The sequence below is a fragment of the Puma concolor genome, chromosome B3 (assembly GCF_028749965.1).
Source record: "Puma concolor isolate L17-30 chromosome B3, mPumCon1.1.hap2, whole genome shotgun sequence".
Taxonomy (NCBI): Eukaryota; Metazoa; Chordata; class Mammalia; order Carnivora; family Felidae; genus Puma; species Puma concolor.
This window is the reverse complement of record NC_141672.1, coordinates 77,582,390-77,602,069: the sequence shown is the minus strand read 5'-3', so window position 1 is coordinate 77,602,069 and position 19,680 is coordinate 77,582,390. Positions and strand designations below refer to the sequence as shown.

Below are 19,680 nucleotides of genomic sequence, written 5' to 3'. Positions count from 1 at the left end.
TTTACTTTTTGAAATATGTAGACTTCCCCCGAAATTATGTATCTTTTATGTCTAGCTTGATTAATCGAATTTTTCCTGTCATTATGACATGATAAAAAATGTAAATACATCTTAGGAATATCACATTATAATCAGTAATACTACCTAAAATATTCACTTACCAGGATATGAAGTCTTGATTTGCAGTTGGCTCTTCTCTTTAATTACAGTTGTCTTGACTAATTCATCCTTTTTTTCCATCATTTTTTCCTTAATGTATCTTCAATGTAATATGACAATTTTAAGTGCACAGAAAACTAGAGAAAAGAATATGATGGACATCTCTACATAGATTACCTACATTTAACAATTGTCTGTTAACAATTGTCTGTTTAACAATTGTACAATATTTGCTTCATTTGATTATTTTGGTTGAAGTATTTCAAAGCAAATCCAGATATCATGACATTTCACCCCTAATTCATTTTTTAAAGGAACTTTTTAAAAATCATAGCTACAATACCATTACCACATCTATATAAATAATCCCCTAAAATCATCTAATATTCAGTTCATATCTGCATACCCTCTTGCTCCCAAAAGGATTTTTATTGTTGGCTTGTTTAAACCAGCATCCAAATACCAAACACTGCCTTTGGTTGTTATGCCTGAAAAGTCTCTTTTAATTTAGAACAGTGCCAATTTTATTCTTTTTTTCTTATAACAATAACTTGAAGAGAACAGGCCGATTGTCCTGTAGAATACTAATACTAATACTTTGCATTTTTATGCCATGTGAGCCTGAAAAATTTTTCCATGTCCTTGCTTTTCATATTTGCAGTTTATTCATTTCTTTTGTTCAGTTATCCACAGAAAATTTTGTTTCTCTTACGACTATTAGATAGCTCTTTATGTGTTAAGTACATTGAATTCAAATTTTAAACACTGTAGCTTCCATTGGGCATTTTCTAAAATTCTTTCATTTTCTTTTTTAAGAATCAATAGGCAAATGTATTATTTTCCTCTGTTTTCTTGTTTTGTTTAAGACCTAAGAAAATTCTCATTCACCACACATTTGTTAAATAGTTTCTTCTAGTTATCAGTGACATGTTTTAATACTGTTTTGGTTATGTTTACTTTGTGTCTGACTATAAAAAGTTATATCTTCAGGGCATCTGGGTGGCTCATTCGGTTGGGCTTCTGACTTCGGCTCAGGTCATGATCTCATGGTTCATGGGTTCAAGCCCCGCAATGGGCTCTGGGCTGACAGCTTGGAGCCTGGAGACTGGGATTCTGTGTCTCTTTCTCTCTCTGTCCTTCCCCTATTCACGCTCTGTTTCTCTCTGTCTCTTAAAAATAAATAAACATTAAAAAAATTTTTTTAAGTTATATCTTCAAAATATATCTCAGTAATTCTCACTGACTACCATAAAAAATAACAACTAAGAGAAGAAAAAATAAAAATAAAAATAAATTTTTAAAAATGTGGGGGGTATGGTAATTACTACCAAGAAACTTGACAAATACAATAGTCTAGTAGATAAAAATAAACTTCGGAGTTACATAGATCTGACCTGCCTCTTATGAACTGGGTGTTACGGGCTGAATTGTGATCCTGCCTCCCAAATGCATATGTTTTAAACCCTCCCACGAGCTCAGAATGTGACTGTATTTGGAGATAGGACCTTTAAAGAAGTAATTAAGGTAAAACAGGTCATATGAGTGGGCCTTCATCCAGTATCACCAGTGTCCTTTTAAGAAGATGAGATTAGCACATAGACACAGAGGGAGGATAGTGATTGGGAAGACAGGGAAGAAAACAGCCATCTACAATCCAAGAAGAAAAGCCTTAGAAGAAACCTACACTGTAGACACCTTTATCTTGGATTTCTAGCTTTCAGAATTCAGAAAATAAATGTCTGTTGTTTGAGCCACCCAGTGTGTGAGCTAGCTATGGCAGCCCTAGCAAACAAATAGACTGTGTGAGCTTGAATAAATTACTTAAAATGTTCTAAAGCTCAAATTCTTTAGCCATAAAATGGGGACAAAAACAATACCTACCCTGTAGGGTTGTTGTAAGAATTAATGTATGTAAAGCTCATACCATAGTAAGCACCAAATAAATTCTAGCTTTTATTATTTTGAAGGTTAAATGAGATTATGCACGTTAAAGCACTTTACTCAGTGTCTAGTACACAAAGAAAGCTCTGCTGAGTATTAGCTAGTTTTAATAAATTTTCCATTTTTAGTACATTTTCCTATCTCCAAACTAATGCCTTTTAGACCAGTCTAGCTTATTTGTGCTATAATTAAGTTAGATGCAACAGATTTTGACCTACCAACGAAAGAAATTAACCAAACCAATCCCATCCAACAAGCATTTGTTGAGCATCTACATTTTGTTAGATTTATTCCCAAATACTTAATACACTTTGATGTTATATTAAATACTATCATTTCTTAAAAATTCTATTTTTATTTGTTTGAAGCTCTGTTATAAAAATGCAATTTATTCTTACAGGTTATTTTCTATCAGCCTTGTTAAACTTTCCTATTGAGTTAAAAATTTTATCCTGTAGTTTCTTCTGGATTGTTTATATTCACAATCAAACCACATGCAAACAATGAGAATTTTGTTTTCTTTTTTCTAAATTTTATGTGTTTTGATGAACAAAATTCTTTAATTTTAATATAATTAAATGCATTAATATTTTCTCTTATACTCAGTGACTTTTGTCTTAAGAAACCCCTTCCTTACCTCAAGATCTAAAAGATATTTGTGTGTATTTTCTGCCTAAGAGTTTTCAAGTTTTATTTTTGAATATTAGTCCTTAACCCATCTGTCGTTCATACACACACACACACACACACACACACACACACACGCAGTAGGACAAAATATAGTTTCTAGCCTAGCTTGCTGTGGAAACTAGCTGCCTCTCCGGCTGATCTCATACCACGCTTCCTTTTGCACTCATTGTTTCAGCCATTTTTCTCCCCTGTTCACTTTGTGATTCTCCAATACAGCTCAACTCCTGTCATGGCCTCAGTGATGAGTTCCGCAGTTTACTCTCCCATTAGAACTACCTTCCATTGTAGCTGTACTTTTGCTTCTGCTTGTGTGATTACTTGATTAATCTCTGCCCGCAGCTACACTGTGAACTCCATGAAGACATGAGTTCTATCTTGGCCAAAATATTCTCTATCTTGACCAAACTATTGTAACCCCCAAACCCAGTAAGGTCCCCAATAAATATTTGTTGAAGTAATGAATATATAAATATCTCTGTATCTATACATATAATGAAAATCACCAATACCAGGGTTGCCGGGTGTTATCGGTAAGAATGAAGACCCTCACATTCAGAGGGTCTGGGATAGGGGGCGGGGATCTGAAGTCTGTTATGCTTGTTAGGTGCACTGCCCTCACCCTCTGTGGGGCGGTGGCACCCAAATATCTGAGAACTCCTAATGTCATCACCAAGTACCTTTGTAAAAGCCAAATGACCAGGTTTCTCTGGTCTTCAAAGTCTCCCTAGATCATTAGCATTCCCATAGCTCCCCTGACCCTTGTATCCCATCCCACTTTCTTCCCCTAGCCAAACTCAACTTTCTGAAGCTTTCACTACTCAAACTTCCACTATTAGAGCTTTCTATTCTAGGATTTCCACTATTAGCTAGGATTTGTAATTGTAACTTTCTCCTTGTCCTGCTTTATTTTTTTCAAAAGGAGGACGGGGGAGAGTAGTCTGAATTGGGTTATGAGGCCCCCCCGTTGGGGGGTACCTCACCTCAGCCATTGAACTCACTTCGCTGGCCGTGAGTCTTTTCCAAGCTCCGGCTAAGGAGGCATCCGCCAGGCCCCTCCTAGAGGGCGGGGTCCATGGCATCTCCTGCCCAGTCTGCCCTCGCGCGGAGCCCCGTTCTCTGGGAACTCACCTCCCCGAAACTCAGGGAGGACCCTGTTAGGGCCGCTTTTGGCCCTAGTCTCAGACCTTCCCAGGGGACATGGGGTAGAGTGACTTAAGGCACTCAGCGCGTAGCCCCACCGATGAGCTTCCCTCCGCCCTATGGGAAAGGGTGGCCCCGCCGAGCATTTATAAGACTCCCATACCTAAAGACATTTCTCAGTTATGGTGATTTCCCACAACACACAGCAACATGCAAATATCGAGGGGTGTACCGCCCCTGTCCTTTGTAGACGTCTTCTCTCCAGGACGCACGCGCGCTGTATTCCCGCCTTGTGACTCTAGGCGGGCGATTCCTGGGAGAGGGTTGATGACGTCCGAGTTCTGGCTTCATGGCGGCCCGGCGGCGGGGGACTCGCAGCGGTAGAGCACGAGGTTCGGAGCACATTGGAGGGGGCTAATGCTGGAGGGGCGAGGAGTCTGAAGGGAACGGTGCCCTCTGCCCTAGCCCCTCCCCTTCCGTCGCCCTTTGACCCGCCCTTAGCTATCAAGCTAGTTTAGGTGTAAAACTTTTAAAATTTCGGTTCTCAGACCTTTTTGTATTACAGAATTATGAGAAGGGCTTGCTTGTAGACATCTAATAACTAACAGTGCCAGCACTATTTTAAACACCTAATGTCCAGTTAAAAAAAATTAATTGTAAGGTGCATCATTATGTATCACTAAGAAAGGAAAAATGCTTCCAACTAAAACGTGATTCATTGCTTATATGTCATCCACTGTAGGATGCATACCAGTTTCAGAGATAGTAAAATTCAGGTTTTAGGACTAATGAGCCATCATACTCTCTGTGTACTATGTTTTTAAGTGCATAAGTCCATCCTACAAATTATATACTATTTTTGTCATCCTCTGGATTTTACAGTGGGGGCAACTAAAGTACAAAGAGATGAAATAACTTCTACAGGGTTTCACAGCCAGAAGAGACAGGGCTAGGCTCTAAGCTAGAGACAAACTCCAGAGCACTCTACTAACCACAATCTCATACCACCTTAGTTTGAGGATAGATGTTGAGAACGTTTGGGGGCATGAGTAAATAGAGATAAGCAGGCTATGAGACTCTTGCCTTAGGCTATGAGCTCACAAGAGCCCGTGGGGCTCCATTTTAATTTAATTTAATTTAAGTTTAGTTTAGTTTATTATTTGGCTAGAATAGCAGTTTAGGAAGTGATTTCTCAGACTATTATCAAGAACAGTGGTATGCAGTTATTATTTGTAAATTTACAAAACCATCTTGAGCCATTTCTTTAAAAAGATGATGTTTTTTCAAAGTAGGATCGTGTTCAGTGGGTACTCATTCTTTCTTTTGGTTCTTTGCCCATTCTTTGTGCCCATAGCTTCTGTAGCATTAAACAAAGCTGGAAGAGTTAATAATAGCAACGTAGCTACAGAAGACTGGCCTCCTGCAAAGAAAACTCGAAGATGTGAAAGGCAGGGGGTAAAGAAGGAGCCTGTGACTGAAGGAAAGGCCAATAATGACAGGACAGAAGATAAGCAAGGTCAGCTTCAAGTGGTAGGCCAGGGAGGCTAGCAAGAATGTCTATGGGAGGCTGCGGGTGAGGGATGTCTTATTCTTTCAACTCTTCTTCCTTTCTCGAAGATATAATTAATATTCTATCCTTTGGGTGTAGTACTCATCTACTTTCTCGGAATCTTCAGTTTCATGTAGTTTAAACCGCTTGAGAACTGGGCAGATCAGGATTACTTGGGAAGGGCAAAGCTAATTATGACATGATAGCTATTTTTGATCCTCATATAAGTAGCTGTAGTCCATATCTGTCTTTCCGCAGAGTCTGTGAAGACTTTGCTGTTAAAGGGAAAAGCTCCTGTGGACCCGGAGTGCACAGCCAAGGTGGGGAAGGTGAGAGACTCCTCTGCCCATTGGTTTCTCAGAAAGCAGTTGTTCATTTGTTACTTGGATTCTTGTCCAGAACACTGCTAGGACTCATTTTAAGAGTCCTTTCCCAAATACTGCTTGTGATTAATTTTCTCCAAGGCTAAGAGATGGAAGTGGTGGAGTTTGGGGATAATAATCGGTATTTCTAACTTCTGGGGTTGTCATCAGCTTCCCACACCTCATTCTCTTTCTCAATTAGAAAATTATACCATTATGAAGGAAGAACCATCTCTGTTCTAATGAGAAACTGCCCTGGTATGGCGTGAGTTACTGATAAATGTGAAAAGGATGTGAAGAATACAGAAAAAAGGCTTCCTTTGGAGCAGGTTTTAACTGTCAGAATCATTTGTTTTTCTGTAATTACAAAAAAAGCAACGTGTTTTCATTATTGGAATAACAGGTTATGGGGAGAAGAACATACTTTGGCATTTCTTTCCTTGGAAGATGGCTGTTGGCAGTGCTGGAGAATGACACCTTGAGGCAGAAGAAAATTTAGTGTCACTTAGGATCTCATTAGGGCTGAGAATATACTGATGTCAATTTTTTCCTTCTCTCTCTAGGCCCATGTGTACTGTGAAGGGAAGGATGTCTATGATGTCATGCTAAATCAGGTAAAGGGAGGAGCCATTCTATTTATGGCAATTTCTTCTTGATAGTTACTGATGACAGTGTCCCAATGCCCAGATCTTTAATTCTGAAGTCCCTTATATTAGCCTTTTCCTTATAGCAATAACTGGTACCGCCGGTGACCAAGGAAGAGTCATTGGTTTATTGGCTTCCATTTGTAAACCTCTCTCTTATGTTCACATTTCTCTCATCATAGACTAATCTTCAGTTCAACAACAACAAGTACTATTTGATTCAGCTCTTAGAAGATGATGCCCAGAGGCACTTCAGTGTTTGGATGAGATGGGGCCGGGGTAATGACTTTTATTATGGATCTTCTGATTGGTCATTCAGAAAGCCTAAAGTGGCTTAGTGAGTAACCAAAAGATCCCCTGGGTTTCAGTTGGTAGAATGGAGGCTCTGTAACCTGGGAGGGGCTTGCAAATGGAATAGCAAGCATCCTCATTGGAAAAACCTAGGGCAGACTGTTGAGGCTGGGAGTGTCCTGCAGTTGGTCTGCTAATGCTGCTCAGGGACTGTGGCAGTTAGCAGGTAACTAGTATCAACAGGATCAGCTTCCTGGATCCATTCACCTTTCCTTCTCCCTTTCCTGCCCATTTGTCACATGCTAAGCAGGGAGACCTTAGAGAGCTGGCTTGTTTCGAGAGAGAACTCTTCTTGGATTGACAGGAAACCATCTTATGTGTGGCATTTACTTTGCAGTGGGGAAAATGGGGCAGCACAGCTTGGTGGCTTGTTCAGGGGACCTCAACAAAGCCAAGGAAATCTTTCAGAAGAAGTGAGTACCAAAAAAATACTATTCTTCTTGGATGTGTCTTCTTTAAGAATTTTATAGGAAGTGTGATTTGGCCTCACTGTTAATGTATTTCCACTGTGACATTCTGTGACTGAAACACCAAACTGCCTCCTTAAGTTAGTGATTATATCACCTAATGTTGAAATTGACTAAAAATAGAAGAATCTAATATAATTAGCACATGACCAACAATTTAGGAAACTTGGGAAACCCAAGTGGGTAGGATGAGAATATTGCAGCTAGAGTTTTAAAAATTCTTTCACTATGATGTGGATGCAGAGCTTTCTGGAGTCTCTGAGAATCTTTCAGAGACAGGGAGCAGATAGGGATCTTTTGTCTAAAATCTCAATGGCTTATGTGGTATTTGGGGCCTTTAAGAAGCTCAAGGACCCCTTTTTCCCATTTTTTTGTTCCCTTTGTCTCCAGAGCTTTTCTTTCTATTCAGGATCCTAATTTAGAGTCCAGATTTGTGGGAAGTTGGGTATAAAAGAGTTCTAAGAAGTTTGGGGGTTGGGGGGAGACATAGTTTGGAGATGTTCTAAGGAAACAATTATAAGCCCATTCCTAGTAGACCCTTATTTGTAAGATATTCTCACCATCATGGATTCTACAGATTCCTTGACAAAACAAAAAACAATTGGGAGGATCGTAAGAAGTTTAAGAAGGTGCCTGGAAAATATGATATGCTAGAAATGGACTATGCCACCAATGCACAGGTAAACTGACTACACATTTGGGGAGAAAACTGCTTCCTCTTAACCAAGGTGAAGTCTAAGAGAATGGCTTAGATCAGGTCCTAGACTAGAACAGACCAGGGTGTCTTGAGTCTTGCTGTTCACCACCTAACTGAAGATAACAGTTACCTCAGGGATAACTTTCACGGATCTTTGTAATCTTAAAGGGACTATAGAATGAAGATAGAAAATGCTGTCTAGTCTCTACTGTCTAGTATGGTTCTTATAAAATCTCAGATCCTGAAGTTTAATGTATGGATCCAGAGAGGAGTAATACATAGTCACAGTGAGGAAACTGCATTTAAAGTTGTCTTCACTTTTGGTTATATACTACCAGTATATACCATACCAATAAAGAAAATAATAATAATTTTGACAAATTGAGTTGCAACCAGGATGCTGAAAACTGTTACATACAGTATCTGAAAAATGTAAAAGTCTTAGTCATTTTAAGATGAGAAGATCTGAGACAGAATAGCTGTCTTTACATACTTACCAGCATATTAGGAGAGCCTTTTAGACTTATTCTGAGTGTTTAACTATGGGAGGCAGATGTAGGAGTCACACTGAGTACTCTAACTAGGTTAATAATGGAATGAACCTGTGGTTTGGCAGAGGCTGATTGATGTTCACCTGCCAGGAATATTGTAGAGCCATCCCTTGCAGGGACCTCAAAATAGATACTTTCATATTTTTCTTTTCTTTTTTTTTTGGCTGTAGAATGAAGAGAAAACAAAAAAGGAATCTCTTAAATCCCCCTTGAAACCAGAATCGCAGCTAGATCTCCGTGTACAGGAGCTGATAGAGTTGATCTGTAATGTCCAGGCCATGGAAGAGATGATGGTAGAAATGAAATATGATACCAAGAAAGCCCCTCTCGGTAGGACTTCAGATGCTATCCTACATTCCCTCTCTATATTTCCTAGTTCCTTTCATGGAATATTTAGTCACCTTCATGATTTAAAGCTTGCTGATAGTATGAATGAAGAACCGGAGATCTGGGGTAAGAGGTAGTATGAGGGGAGAGAAGCTGTTTTGAAAGTTGAGTGGTGAGAGTCTTTGTTGGGTAGGCATGTGAATACAGTTTACAGGGTAAGACTCCACGTGTGGGATCTGATGATCTTTGGCTGGGCCTACAGGGAAGCTGACAGCGGCACAAATCAAGGCAGGCTACCAGTCTCTTAAGAAGATTGAGGATTGTATTCGGGCTGGCCAGCATGGACGAGCTCTCCTGGAAGCATGCAATGAATTCTACACAAGGATCCCACATGACTTTGGGTAAAGCCTGTGCTGTTACTTCTCTTTGGTCTTCTACCTAACCATATCCCCTATATCACTCAGCAGCAACTATAATTTTTTTAATCTTTCATTTCTAATGAAATGATCATCTTGGATAAACACAGAGCCAAAATAATTTAGAGATAGCCTATTTAGTCGGCTTACAAGTTTGGAATGCAAACTCCTGACCTGATTACAACCATATTTTCTGACCAAATGGAAGTTACCCAAGAGAATATGGGTCTAGCTATCTAACCAACAAGTAAAATACCTTCAGACATATAACTCCCTAATTCAAATGATTGTAGGTATAATACATTTTATCTTTGTTGATTCTATATTCTGGTGTCGATTCTGTTTTTATTCCTTTCATTGCTTTTTAGAGCTCTGTGACCTAAAAATAACCCTAAGTGGTCAACAGGTCTACTTCTGCTCCTAGACAGGACTATATCCAAATTATTCTTTATGGATATTGATATAAAGATTCATCTATTATTTAAAAAAATACGGGAAATAACAAGTGTTGGAGAAGATGTGGAGAAAAGGGAATTCTCATACACTGTTGGTAGAATTGTAAATTAGCACAGCCACTATGGAAAACAGTATGGAGATTCCTCAAAATACTAAGAATAGAACTACTATATGGACCAGCTATTCCACCTCTGGATATTTATCTGAAGAGTATGAAAACATCAATTTGAAAAGATATGTGCATCCCTGTGTTCATTGCAGCATTATTTACAATAGCCAAGATATGGAAACAACCTAAGTATCTATTGACAGATAATGGATAACAATGTGGTATATTTATACAATGGAATACTACTCAGCCATAAAAAACAATGAAATCTTGCCATTTGCCACAACATGAATGGATGGATCTTGAGACTGTTATGCTAAGCAAAATAAGTCAACAGAGAAAGACAAATACCATATGATTTCACTTATGTGGAATCTAAAAAAAACAAAACAAAAACTAATTCACAGATACAGAGAACCAGACAGAGGAAGGTGGTTGGGGGTGGGCGAAATGGGTGAAGGAGGTCAACAGTATGGTGAGGGATGGTAACTGGACTTGGGATCACTTTGTAGTGTATACAGATATCAAGGTTATGTACATAACCTCTCTTCATATATTTATATATTTATATATTTGGAACCTCTCTTTATATAGATTCTCCCTCATGTGGAAAACCCCAGTTTTTTATACTTACTTTCTAAAGGACCTATCTTTAGTCTGTTACTTTCAGTCACGTGCCTTCGGTCACACATCAGAGAACTGATTATGAATTATATCTCTGTTCTTAGACTCCGTACCCCTCCATTAATCCGGACAGAAAAAGAGCTATCAGACAAAGTACAACTACTAGAGGTGAGACATGTGTGGATTGGGAAGCATTAATTCTGTTCCCAAGTTCCTACACATTGATCCTGCATCTCATCTTGCCAGGCTTTGGGAGACATTGAAATTGCCATTAAGCTTGTGAAGATGGAGCTGCAAAGCCCAGAACACCCATTGGACCAGCACTATAGGAAACTACATTGTGCCTTGCACCCTCTAGACCATGAAAGTTATGAGTTCAAAGTAAGAAAAACGGTCATATATTTTCCTGCCTTTAAGACCCATCCCCCTAACCCCACTGTTCTCTGAGTGCTTCTGGTTAAGAGCAAACTTTTACATAGAGCAGAGTTTCTGTGTACCAGGAACTGGGGAAAGTACAGCTCTCTCACTGCCTTGTGAGACCATTAGGGAGCAGGAAGTCTGCCAGTTTTTACCAGAAGCCCCAAGGTTCTTCAGCTCAGTCTGGTCTCTTGTACAGTCCGTATCAGCCATTTCTTTCATTTTTTTTCACAGGTGATTTCCCAGTACCTACAATCTACTCATGCTCCCACACACAGGGACTATACCATGACCTTGCTGGATGTTTTTGAAGTAGAGAAGGAGGGTGAAAAAGAAGCCTTCAGAGAGGACCTTCATAACAGGTCTGAGTTTAGCTTTGGGTTTGGGAAAACATTCCCTTGCCTGAAGTGTGGTTATGGGACTTCTGGAAAATGGCAGAAAATGGCTTTTTTGTGTTTATGGCCTATCCCTGCTGGAGAGCAATAGAGGGCAATAATAATAATGGCTTTTCCCTAGGATGCTGTTGTGGCATGGTTCCAGACTTACTAACTGGGTGGGAATCCTGAGCCATGGGCTTCGAATTGCCCCACCTGAGGCTCCCATCACAGGTTACATGGTGAGTAGAAATTGAATCCTGGAAGGAAGCCCAGGGTAAAGGATAACAATAATTTTCGCAGTCCTTTTTTTTTTCTCTTGTATTTCTCGATTAGGATTCTTCCCAAGAATTAAAACAGCTCACTAAAAACCCTAACATTTCTTACCTTTTCCCTCTTCCTTTAAATTCCTAAAGATATCCCATCTACCCCCTCAGAAAGCAGAGACTCACCAATACATCTGCCTTCTCTGGAACAGAACTGCAAGGAGAAACGGAGAAGGGTCTATATAGTGTTTAAGATAATGGAAACATAGGGTCACTGGTATAGGCCTCCTTTCTAACACAGTGAGTTAAGCAGCTGACCTTCATGGCTGTTGATATGTTTCAGTTTGGGAAAGGAATCTACTTTGCCGACATGTCTTCTAAGAGTGCCAATTACTGCTTTGCTTCTCGTGTGAAGGATACTGGACTGCTGCTTTTATCAGAGGTGAGATGAACATATTTATGATCTCTAGTTTGTTATGAGTTCCTATGTTTCCAAAGAGAACAGTTTGACTCCGGAACCAGGAGGTATACCTGGGAGAACCTGAGAGGGGACCAAGGGCAATTTTCATTCTGTTCCTCTGCAGGAGTAGGGGAAGAAAGTACTGATGGGATTTTCTGTTTGGCCTTAGAGCCATCCACTTCTCAGTAGGATGTGGGTGTTAAAAGATCTTTTGCTTTGCAGGTAGCTCTAGGTCAGTGTAATGAGCTACTAGAGGCCAATCCTGAGGCAGAAAGATTACTTCAGGGCAAACATAGCACCAAGGGACTGGGCAAGATGGCTCCCAGTCCTGCCTCCTTCATCACGCTGTAAGTATTCAGTCTAGAGGGCCAGAAGACTCCTTTTGGTCAGATAAGACTCTCTACTTTCTGTGTTCCAACTTTTGACACTGACGCCGATGTTGACACACTTTCTTCCACTTGGCAGGAATGGGAGTACAGTACCCTTAGGACCAGCAAGTGACACAGGAATTCTGAATCCAGAGGGTTATACCCTCAACTACAATGAATTCATTGTCTATAGTCCCAACCAGGTCCGCATGCGATACCTTCTAAAGGTACGGTTTAATTTCCTGCAGCTGTGGTGAATGTCAATAGTAAATAACCCGGGTAAGATGTGATCTTCAAACAAGAAAATGTGTAGTGTTGTACTTTTGACTTTTCTGATATTTTATGTAATAAAAATAGCACAAATCTACCATTGGCTTCTTTGGGCTCAACTTCTCCAAACACCTATTTCTTCTCACATTCGTACTTCTTCATTTTCAGGACAGAAAGTACCCATTGCTCTATGTATCCCACAGCTAGCTACAAATTACTCAGGATCCTGTTTCTTCACAGAAGAATAGCTTCTGTGCATTGACGATGCTAATGGAGAGTGATGTTTTTTCCCCCACTTAATTCAATTTTTATGCAAACTGAAGTTTGTTGGGTATTCTTACAAGAAGGGTAGAGACAACAGAGGCCGAATTGTTCCCTTGTTCCCATCCAAATCTTCTAACGTGACTTTTTCCCCCATTTACCAACTGCAGACCAGGTCTCCCACCACTTATCTTAGGATTCAGCAGATGTCCAAAAATCTGGAAGCACTTAGAGGACTTGTCACTAAGCCTAAATACATCTCAGGGAGGAAAGGAGAGAATAGAATGAATTTTGACGTACCCTGTTCCATTTAAGAAGTACCAAAGTCCAGGTCAGATCCAAAGACTTCCTGATTATTTGTAAACACATGCAACACAGACACACACAAACACAGACAAAACCATACTTCATTAGATAAAAGTGAAGGTTATTTAAATGAAAACAGTAGCCTGTAACTTTTTAGAGATCAGATTACCAATCAAAAAATGTACATACCCGGGGCGCCTGGGTGGCTCAGTCGGTTAAGCAGCCGACTTCGGCTCAGGTCATGATCTCACCGTCCGTGAGTTCGAGGCCCACGTCAGGCTCTGTGCTGACAGCTCAGAGCCTGGAGCCTATTTCAGATTCTGTGTCTCCCTCTCTCTGACCCTCCCCTGTTCATGCTCTGTCTCTCCCTGTCTCAAAAATAAATAAAACGTTAAAAAAAAAAAATGTACATACCCTTTGACCTAAAAACCAGATATGCATGTTTGTACAGATGATGTCAGTGTAGCATTGTTATATGTAAAAAAAGATCCCTAGTTAAATATATTCACTCATTGAAATACTGTGCTGCTATTAAAACTAGACTACACACTTCTCCAAAAAGTAAAAGAGAGTATTTCCCAACTCATTCTATGAGGTAACATGAAACCAAAACCAGATAAAGATATCACCAGGGAAGAAAACTATAGATCAACTTCCCTTAAGAATATAGATGCGCAATAAAATGCTACCAAGACTAAACCAGTAACAAAAAGGATGATACACCATGATGAAGTGAGATTTATCAAAGGAATGCAAGATTGGTTCAACATATGCAAATCTATCAGGGTAGGACAAAAGTCACATGACGATCTCATGAGATACAGAAAAGGCATTTGGCAAAATCCAACACCCTTTCATGATAAACATTCAGCAAAGACTGGAAAGGAATTTAAAAAAAAAATTTTTTTTAATGTTTATTTTTGAGAGAGAGGGAGAGACAGACCATGAGTGGGGGAGGGGCAGAGAGAGAGGGAGACACAGAATCTGAAGCAGGCTCCAGGCTGATCTGACAGCACAGAGCCCAATGTGCGGCTCGAATTCATGAACTGCAAGATCATGACCTGAGCCAGTTGGACACTTAACCAACTAAGCCACCCAGGCGCCCCCTCAAAAACATTTTTTTTTAAGTGATCAAAATTAACATCACCAGTAAGAAGTCATGTTGATAACATGTGCTTCAGATATGATATAACAAGAAGGACATATATCTTTTATTCTTCCCTTAAATCCACAATCTTAGTTCACTCATGAAAAAACATGAGACAAAGCCAAACTGAAAGACATTCTACAAAACACTGAACCAGTATTCTTCAAAAGTGTCAAGGTTATAGAAAGACTGAAAAACTCACAATTGGCGGAGACTAAGGAGACAGGATGAGTAAATGCAATGTATTCTGGACTATAGAAAATGGGAATCTAAATGTGGCTATGTAAGGTGTTAGTGTTAGAGGAAGCTTGGTGAAAAGTATATAGGAATACTCTTCTGGAAATCTTAAATGATTTAAAAAAAAAAAAGGATTAAGAGCCATTTTACTGGAAAAACACCATGCCAAAAACAAATGCCAAAAGGTTCTTTAGGGGTATAACTGTGTATCTGGTTCCTGGATCTCCCTCCCAGTACGAGATAGGATGATACCTCTCCCTTTTGACAGTGGGTAGGGCTATGTGACTTGCTTTGCTCATATTTACAAAATACGAGTGGAAGTGATGTGTTTTATTTCTAGACTGAAGACTTAGAGCCCACAGATTTTGTCTGGTTGGTTTTTGCCACATTTCCTTTTTCCTGCCTTTGCAGTCACTGAAAATGTTAAGCGTGAGCAAAGTAGAGCAGAATCGCTCATGAATCCTTGCTGTGGCATGAGTAAGAAATAAATCTTTGTTATTTTAAGCTGTTGATATTCTGGAGTTGTTACCATAGCATAACCTCACTATCCTAACTGACAGAAAACACATCCATTTTCCTGGATGGAAAGATAAGGTATTTGAAAGAATATCAGTTCCACATATATAAGTTTTTTGAAAACTGAAGAATTTAGCCCAGATTTCATCTGACCAATTAAATAAATACCAGTAATGAAGACATTTTTGAGGAAGAGTAACAAGGTAATACTTGCACTATTGGGTCAGTAAAAGAACAGTCAAGCTAGACTTACTGAACACTTAGCACATCAAATGTTTCACCCACCGCAACTCATCTAATTCTTACAATATCCCCAAGAAGTAGGTCCCATTATTGTTCCTATTTAATAGACAGGGAAAGGGAGGCATGGAGATTTGAACTCAGGCTTTTTCCAAGTTCATGCTTTTAGCCACTTGGTTACAGGGTTTCTCTTAAATAGTGTTTCTCAAACTTTCTGTGATGAAGGACCAATTGTTTGTTTCTTTGTTTTAATTTCTGGTCTGTCATGGAACAATACTTTCATAAAATTTAATAAAAATGAGGAACTAGGAAAATGAAGTCAAAAGCATACAAACTACAAGCTTCAGTTTTTATTATTAAATTTGTCAGATATATAAGATTACTGTTCAAATTTCTATAACAATTTCTAAATGCTTACTCTCAATTTCTGTACCTACTGTGAACCACTAATAATTTGTAGACTGGGGGGGCACCTGGGTGGCTCAGTCAGTTAAGCGCCGGACTTCAGCTCAGGTCATGATCTCATGGTTCGTGAGTTTGAGCCCTGTGTTGGGCTGAGCCTGGAGCCTGCTTCGGATTCTGTCTCTCTCTGCCCCTCCCCCACTCATTCTCTGTCTGTCTCTCTCAAATATAAAAAATAAAACAAAAACTAATAATAATAATTTGTGGACTGGCACTAGTTTACAAACTAAACTTTAAGGAGCTCTGCTCTCGATTTAAAAACAGATTGTGAATAGATAGGTAGAAACGTATAAAAATTTGGTATATGAAAAATATGTTTTTGTGGATGGGTAGGAGAAGACTGCTCTGATGTCCTATGATCCCACAATCCAATGGCTATAATTGTGGAACTCATCCAGATACTAGGAGACACTGAATTTCTTCTTAATGATAAGAACTCAGAAGATGTTTAAACTAAAACCTGAACTCCCTTGGGCACATAGTTACTTTTACCTAGAGTCTCTTCTTATTGTCACTCATAGCAATTATACTCTGACCTTGCCATACGTCTACAAGATAAAAAAGATAGAAAAACCCCTTCAAGGAGGCCTGGCCAACAAGGCTGAGTCTATTGAGCAAAGGTCAAGTTAGCCTTTTAATTTTATCTCCATTCCTCTAGCCTTCGGTGGGGTGCTTTTGTAGAATTTTTATGCATGGAAGACAGACATCTAGGGCTTCCTCCTGTCCTTGGCCCATGCTTTCAGAGGAGGAAAAGGCCAAAGATTGAAATCAGCAACTTTTAGGATGATGCCATGCCATGGATCTCTAGCGTTTCTAGGTAGTATTATAAATGATAAATTTCAAAAAACCTTCATTTGGACTTCTAGTCACAAGGTGTACGGAGGAGGTGGTCTTGAAAGTATTTTTAGAGTCCTTGCATGAGGCACATGAGAAAAGATAGAAGCATGACCTATGATTAAGACATCAGCTGATGGCATTTCTTATGTCTTTATCCTCTGGCTGAGGGAGACCATGAGGCATTGGTAGAGGTAAGGAAAAAGTCCCTCAGGTGATTTCTGCATGTAAAACCTAGAATCAAGGTAAAATGAGAACAAAACTCAGTACCCCTCAACTCCCCAAATCCACAAAACTCATTTCTAGGTCAGAGTGCAGTGGTATTTCTTTAAGAGAACCTTACCAACCAGGACAAAATCTTGGCTTCTCATATACAAGCCCTTGAATTCTTGGGACATAGATCTTTAACCTTTCCCTAACCCTTAGAAAGGGCCTCAGGGAACTTCCTCTCCCATAAGATAGAATTACAGGAAAATAAGGTTCTAGAGCTTAGAAGGATCACAGTCCCTGGTGAGTCCATTGGTATAATTATTCTACCTTTTCATTTGTTTTAATCTGTGTGAACTTCAATTTGAGAGATACACTTTTGTGATTTCTTCCAAGAATGCAAATTACTATATTGACAAATGTATACAAGTCAAATGGCTGCTGCTGCTCTGTCAGAGGGTGTGAAAACCAGAAGTCTCATAGTTTCAGTGCCCTGGCTTTTCATCTCTTAGCTGGGTAGGTAGTTCTGCATAGAAGACACCGTTTCTATGAGTGGAGCCTAATGTTCTCTCTAAATGCCCTAACTGGGCACTTTCAACTCACTCTTCCTTCTCTTATGCTTTCTTCTTTTAGTTTTTTTTAATGTTTTATTTATTTATTTATTTATTTATTTATTTATTTATTTATTTAGGGAGAGAGAGAGAATCCCAAGTACACCCCGCATTATCAGTGCAGAGCCTGACACAGGGCTCGATCTCATGAACCATGAGATCATGACCTCAGCTGAAATCAAGAGTCAGATGCTTACCCAACTGAGCCACTCAGGCACCCCTCTTATTCTTTGTTGACTAAGTGAGAGGTCTTCAGCTCTCTGTTCAAACTAAGTGCTGGCCAACATCACTCATCCCTCCTACTGGCAGGAATGGTATCTTAGGATCCTGGGGTCAGCAAATGATAGAAGATTTCTAAAGCCTCGTTTCAAAGAATGTCTACTATAGATTTGGTTCTTTTTCTTGCAGTTCTAATAAGAATTAATGTTAAATCAGAAAAAAAAAAAAACCATTAGAACTCCCATATTCTTGGTCCACATCCACTTCAGAGCATAGGCAAGACTGCACTTGAGGTTTTCTGACACTTTATTTTTAAAATTTAATCAAGAAAGTAACCACTGGTATCTTCAGGCTTTGCATCTCTAGCACAGTGGTGGTCTCTGCCTTCATTCCCAGGACAGAAAGTACACATTTCCCTGTGTGTCTCCCACTGCGAGCTCCAGGGTGGAGTTAGGGCCCAGCCAAGGTTCCAGGCAGCTCACAGCCCCTTCGCATTGGAACAGGCCCAGCTACAAAGGGGAACAGAAAAGGGGGAGATAAGGGCTACAAGCCTAGGGTCTCCTTACTAACTTGTTTATCTCTCACATTAATGCCTTAAAAAAATTTTTTTTTAATGTTTATTTTTGAGAGAGAGAGAGAGACAGAGTACAAGCAGGGTAGGGGCAGAGAGAGAGGAAGACACAGAATCCAAAGCAGGCTCCAGGCTCTGAGCTGTCAACACAGAGCCTGACGTGGGGCTCAAACTCACAAACAGTGAGATCATGACCTGAGCTGAAGTCAGATGCCTAACTGACTGAGCCACTCAGGTGCCCCTCACATTAATGCCTTTAATCTGGAAACAGGTCAGTTGCACATCATAGCAAAGACAGAAGAAACCAGATTTTTGATCTTTTGCACACTCTTTGCCTAAGTTTGCTCTCTTGTGACATCCTTTAGCCCTTCTTACACATATATGCACTTACCAGTTGCATACTGGGTCTCTCCCACAGCTTAACATCTCTGTCCTTTGAGGCTGTCACCAGCAGCCCCGGCAGCACATGGAGAGCCGTGACAGAGCCCGAGTGAATCTTGGAGGGAAAGGAGAAGCGGTATGGTGAGCTGTTAGGAAGCATCAGTCTGTCAGACATAGAGCCTCCTTCCCTCTATTTGTGATCCTTCCCTCAAACTCACCTTTCTACGCTGCTGCGTCTTTAGCTGTGGGGGCGGTGACCAGCTATCTATGCTGTCATTCATAGATGGCTCTGTCCCTGGAGTTGGAGTTTCAGGCATTTCTGCTTCTTTCTGCCAGATGTCACCTGTGTCCCATTCTCCTTCCTGGGTGCATTTGGCGAGTTTCAATAGCATCCCATCAGAACTGGCACACAAATATGACGACTCTGCCATTTCAAGGGCAGAGGTTAGAGCTAGGTTTCCAGCCTTGAAGGACCTACCATCCCCCACAAGGCATCTCCAGACTCCTTCAGTCCACTCATCACACTCACCAGATTCAGGTTTGGCCTGAGTTACTAACACTAGGGTCCCATTTGGATTCTCCAAGGTCAGATCAAAGTTCAGGCTCTGTTCAAACTCTCCTGATTCCTTTTGCCTCTGTGAAAGGATGGCTCATTTTGTTTAGCCTACTTGCACTTGACCCTATCCAGCCAAAGCAACTCTTTTCAGCTCTGGGCTGTTCAGAACTTTTCTTAACTGTAATTTAGATACAGTAAAGCATATGAATCTTACATGTATGTCTCAATGAACTTTTACACATGTACACATCCATGTAATCACTGCTCAGATCAAACTGCGGAACATTTCCATCACCCTGGAAACTTGCCTTCACGTCCCTTCCCTGTCAATGCCAGAGCACCCCCACCCCCTGTGCTAACAACATTCTGAGTTATCACTGTAAATTTCTTCTGCTTGTTCTTTAACTTCATTTGAATGAAATCATGGAGCATGTACCCTTCTGTGTCTGCCCTCTTTCGCCCCATGTACTGTCTATAAGATATGTCTGTTTTGT

At 40.1% G+C, this 19,680-nt stretch overlaps 2 protein-coding genes and 1 non-coding gene across 14 annotated transcripts in view; 1 reads left to right on the top strand and 2 right to left on the bottom strand.

Annotated features, from left to right (window-relative positions):
• Window positions 1–3,712: 3,712 nt before the first annotated feature.
• Window positions 3,713–4,047, bottom strand: LOC147580126 (Nuclear RNase P). The gene has a single exon (XR_015253045.1).
• A 123-nt stretch (window positions 4,048–4,170) lies between these two features.
• PARP2 (poly(ADP-ribose) polymerase 2) lies at window positions 4,171–12,735 on the top strand. Of its 3 annotated transcripts, none has more exons than XM_086710273.1 (16): window positions 4,171–4,310; window positions 5,285–5,446; window positions 5,738–5,808; window positions 6,405–6,455; window positions 6,668–6,764; window positions 7,174–7,249; window positions 7,881–7,983; window positions 8,722–8,881; window positions 9,141–9,279; window positions 10,588–10,651; window positions 10,730–10,864; window positions 11,135–11,262; window positions 11,417–11,516; window positions 11,884–11,982; window positions 12,223–12,347; window positions 12,466–12,735. In XM_086710273.1, the coding sequence occupies exons 1-16, from the start codon at window positions 4,280–4,282 to the stop codon at window positions 12,623–12,625; spliced, it is 1,701 nt and encodes a 566-aa protein (XP_086566399.1). In that variant the 5' UTR covers window positions 4,171–4,279; the 3' UTR covers window positions 12,626–12,735. The 3 variants fall into 3 exon arrangements, with proteins under 3 accessions (XP_086566399.1, XP_086566398.1, XP_025775815.1); XM_086710272.1 differs by having other exon boundaries at window positions 4,172–4,322; window positions 5,738–5,799; XM_025920030.2 differs by having other exon boundaries at window positions 4,172–4,322.
• A 26-nt stretch (window positions 12,736–12,761) lies between these two features.
• Window positions 12,762–19,680, bottom strand: part of TEP1 (telomerase associated protein 1) — a 45,557-nt gene continuing 38,638 nt past the window's right edge. For 2 of the 10 annotated variants that reach the window (XM_086710260.1, XM_086710267.1), the window contains exons 52-55: window positions 19,160–19,265; window positions 18,849–19,054; window positions 18,641–18,745; window positions 17,967–18,187 (exon numbers count right to left, since the gene is read on the bottom strand). In XM_086710260.1, coding sequence (XP_086566386.1) covers window positions 18,065–18,187; window positions 18,641–18,745; window positions 18,849–19,054; window positions 19,160–19,265 — 540 coding nt within the window. In that variant the 3' untranslated portion in view covers window positions 17,967–18,064. Of the gene's footprint in view, window positions 13,159–15,680; window positions 16,876–17,966; window positions 18,188–18,640; window positions 18,777–18,848; window positions 19,055–19,159; window positions 19,266–19,680 lie in introns of those variants that run through there. The other 8 variants (XM_086710264.1, XM_086710261.1, XM_086710265.1 and 5 more) reach the window with 8 other exon arrangements.

Bases quoted from the DNA above. Each gene is read 5' to 3' on its own strand.
- PARP2 (XM_025920030.2), top strand. From the start codon at position 4,280: ATGGCGGCCCGGCGGCGGGGGACTCGCAGCGGTAGAGCACGAG. The intron at 6,765-7,173 runs GTAATGACTTTT...TTTACTTTGCAG, and splicing joins TTGGATGAGATGGGGCCGGG to TGGGGAAAATGGGGCAGCAC. The intron at 11,983-12,222 runs GTGAGATGAACA...TTTGCTTTGCAG, and splicing joins GACTGCTGCTTTTATCAGAG to GTAGCTCTAGGTCAGTGTAA.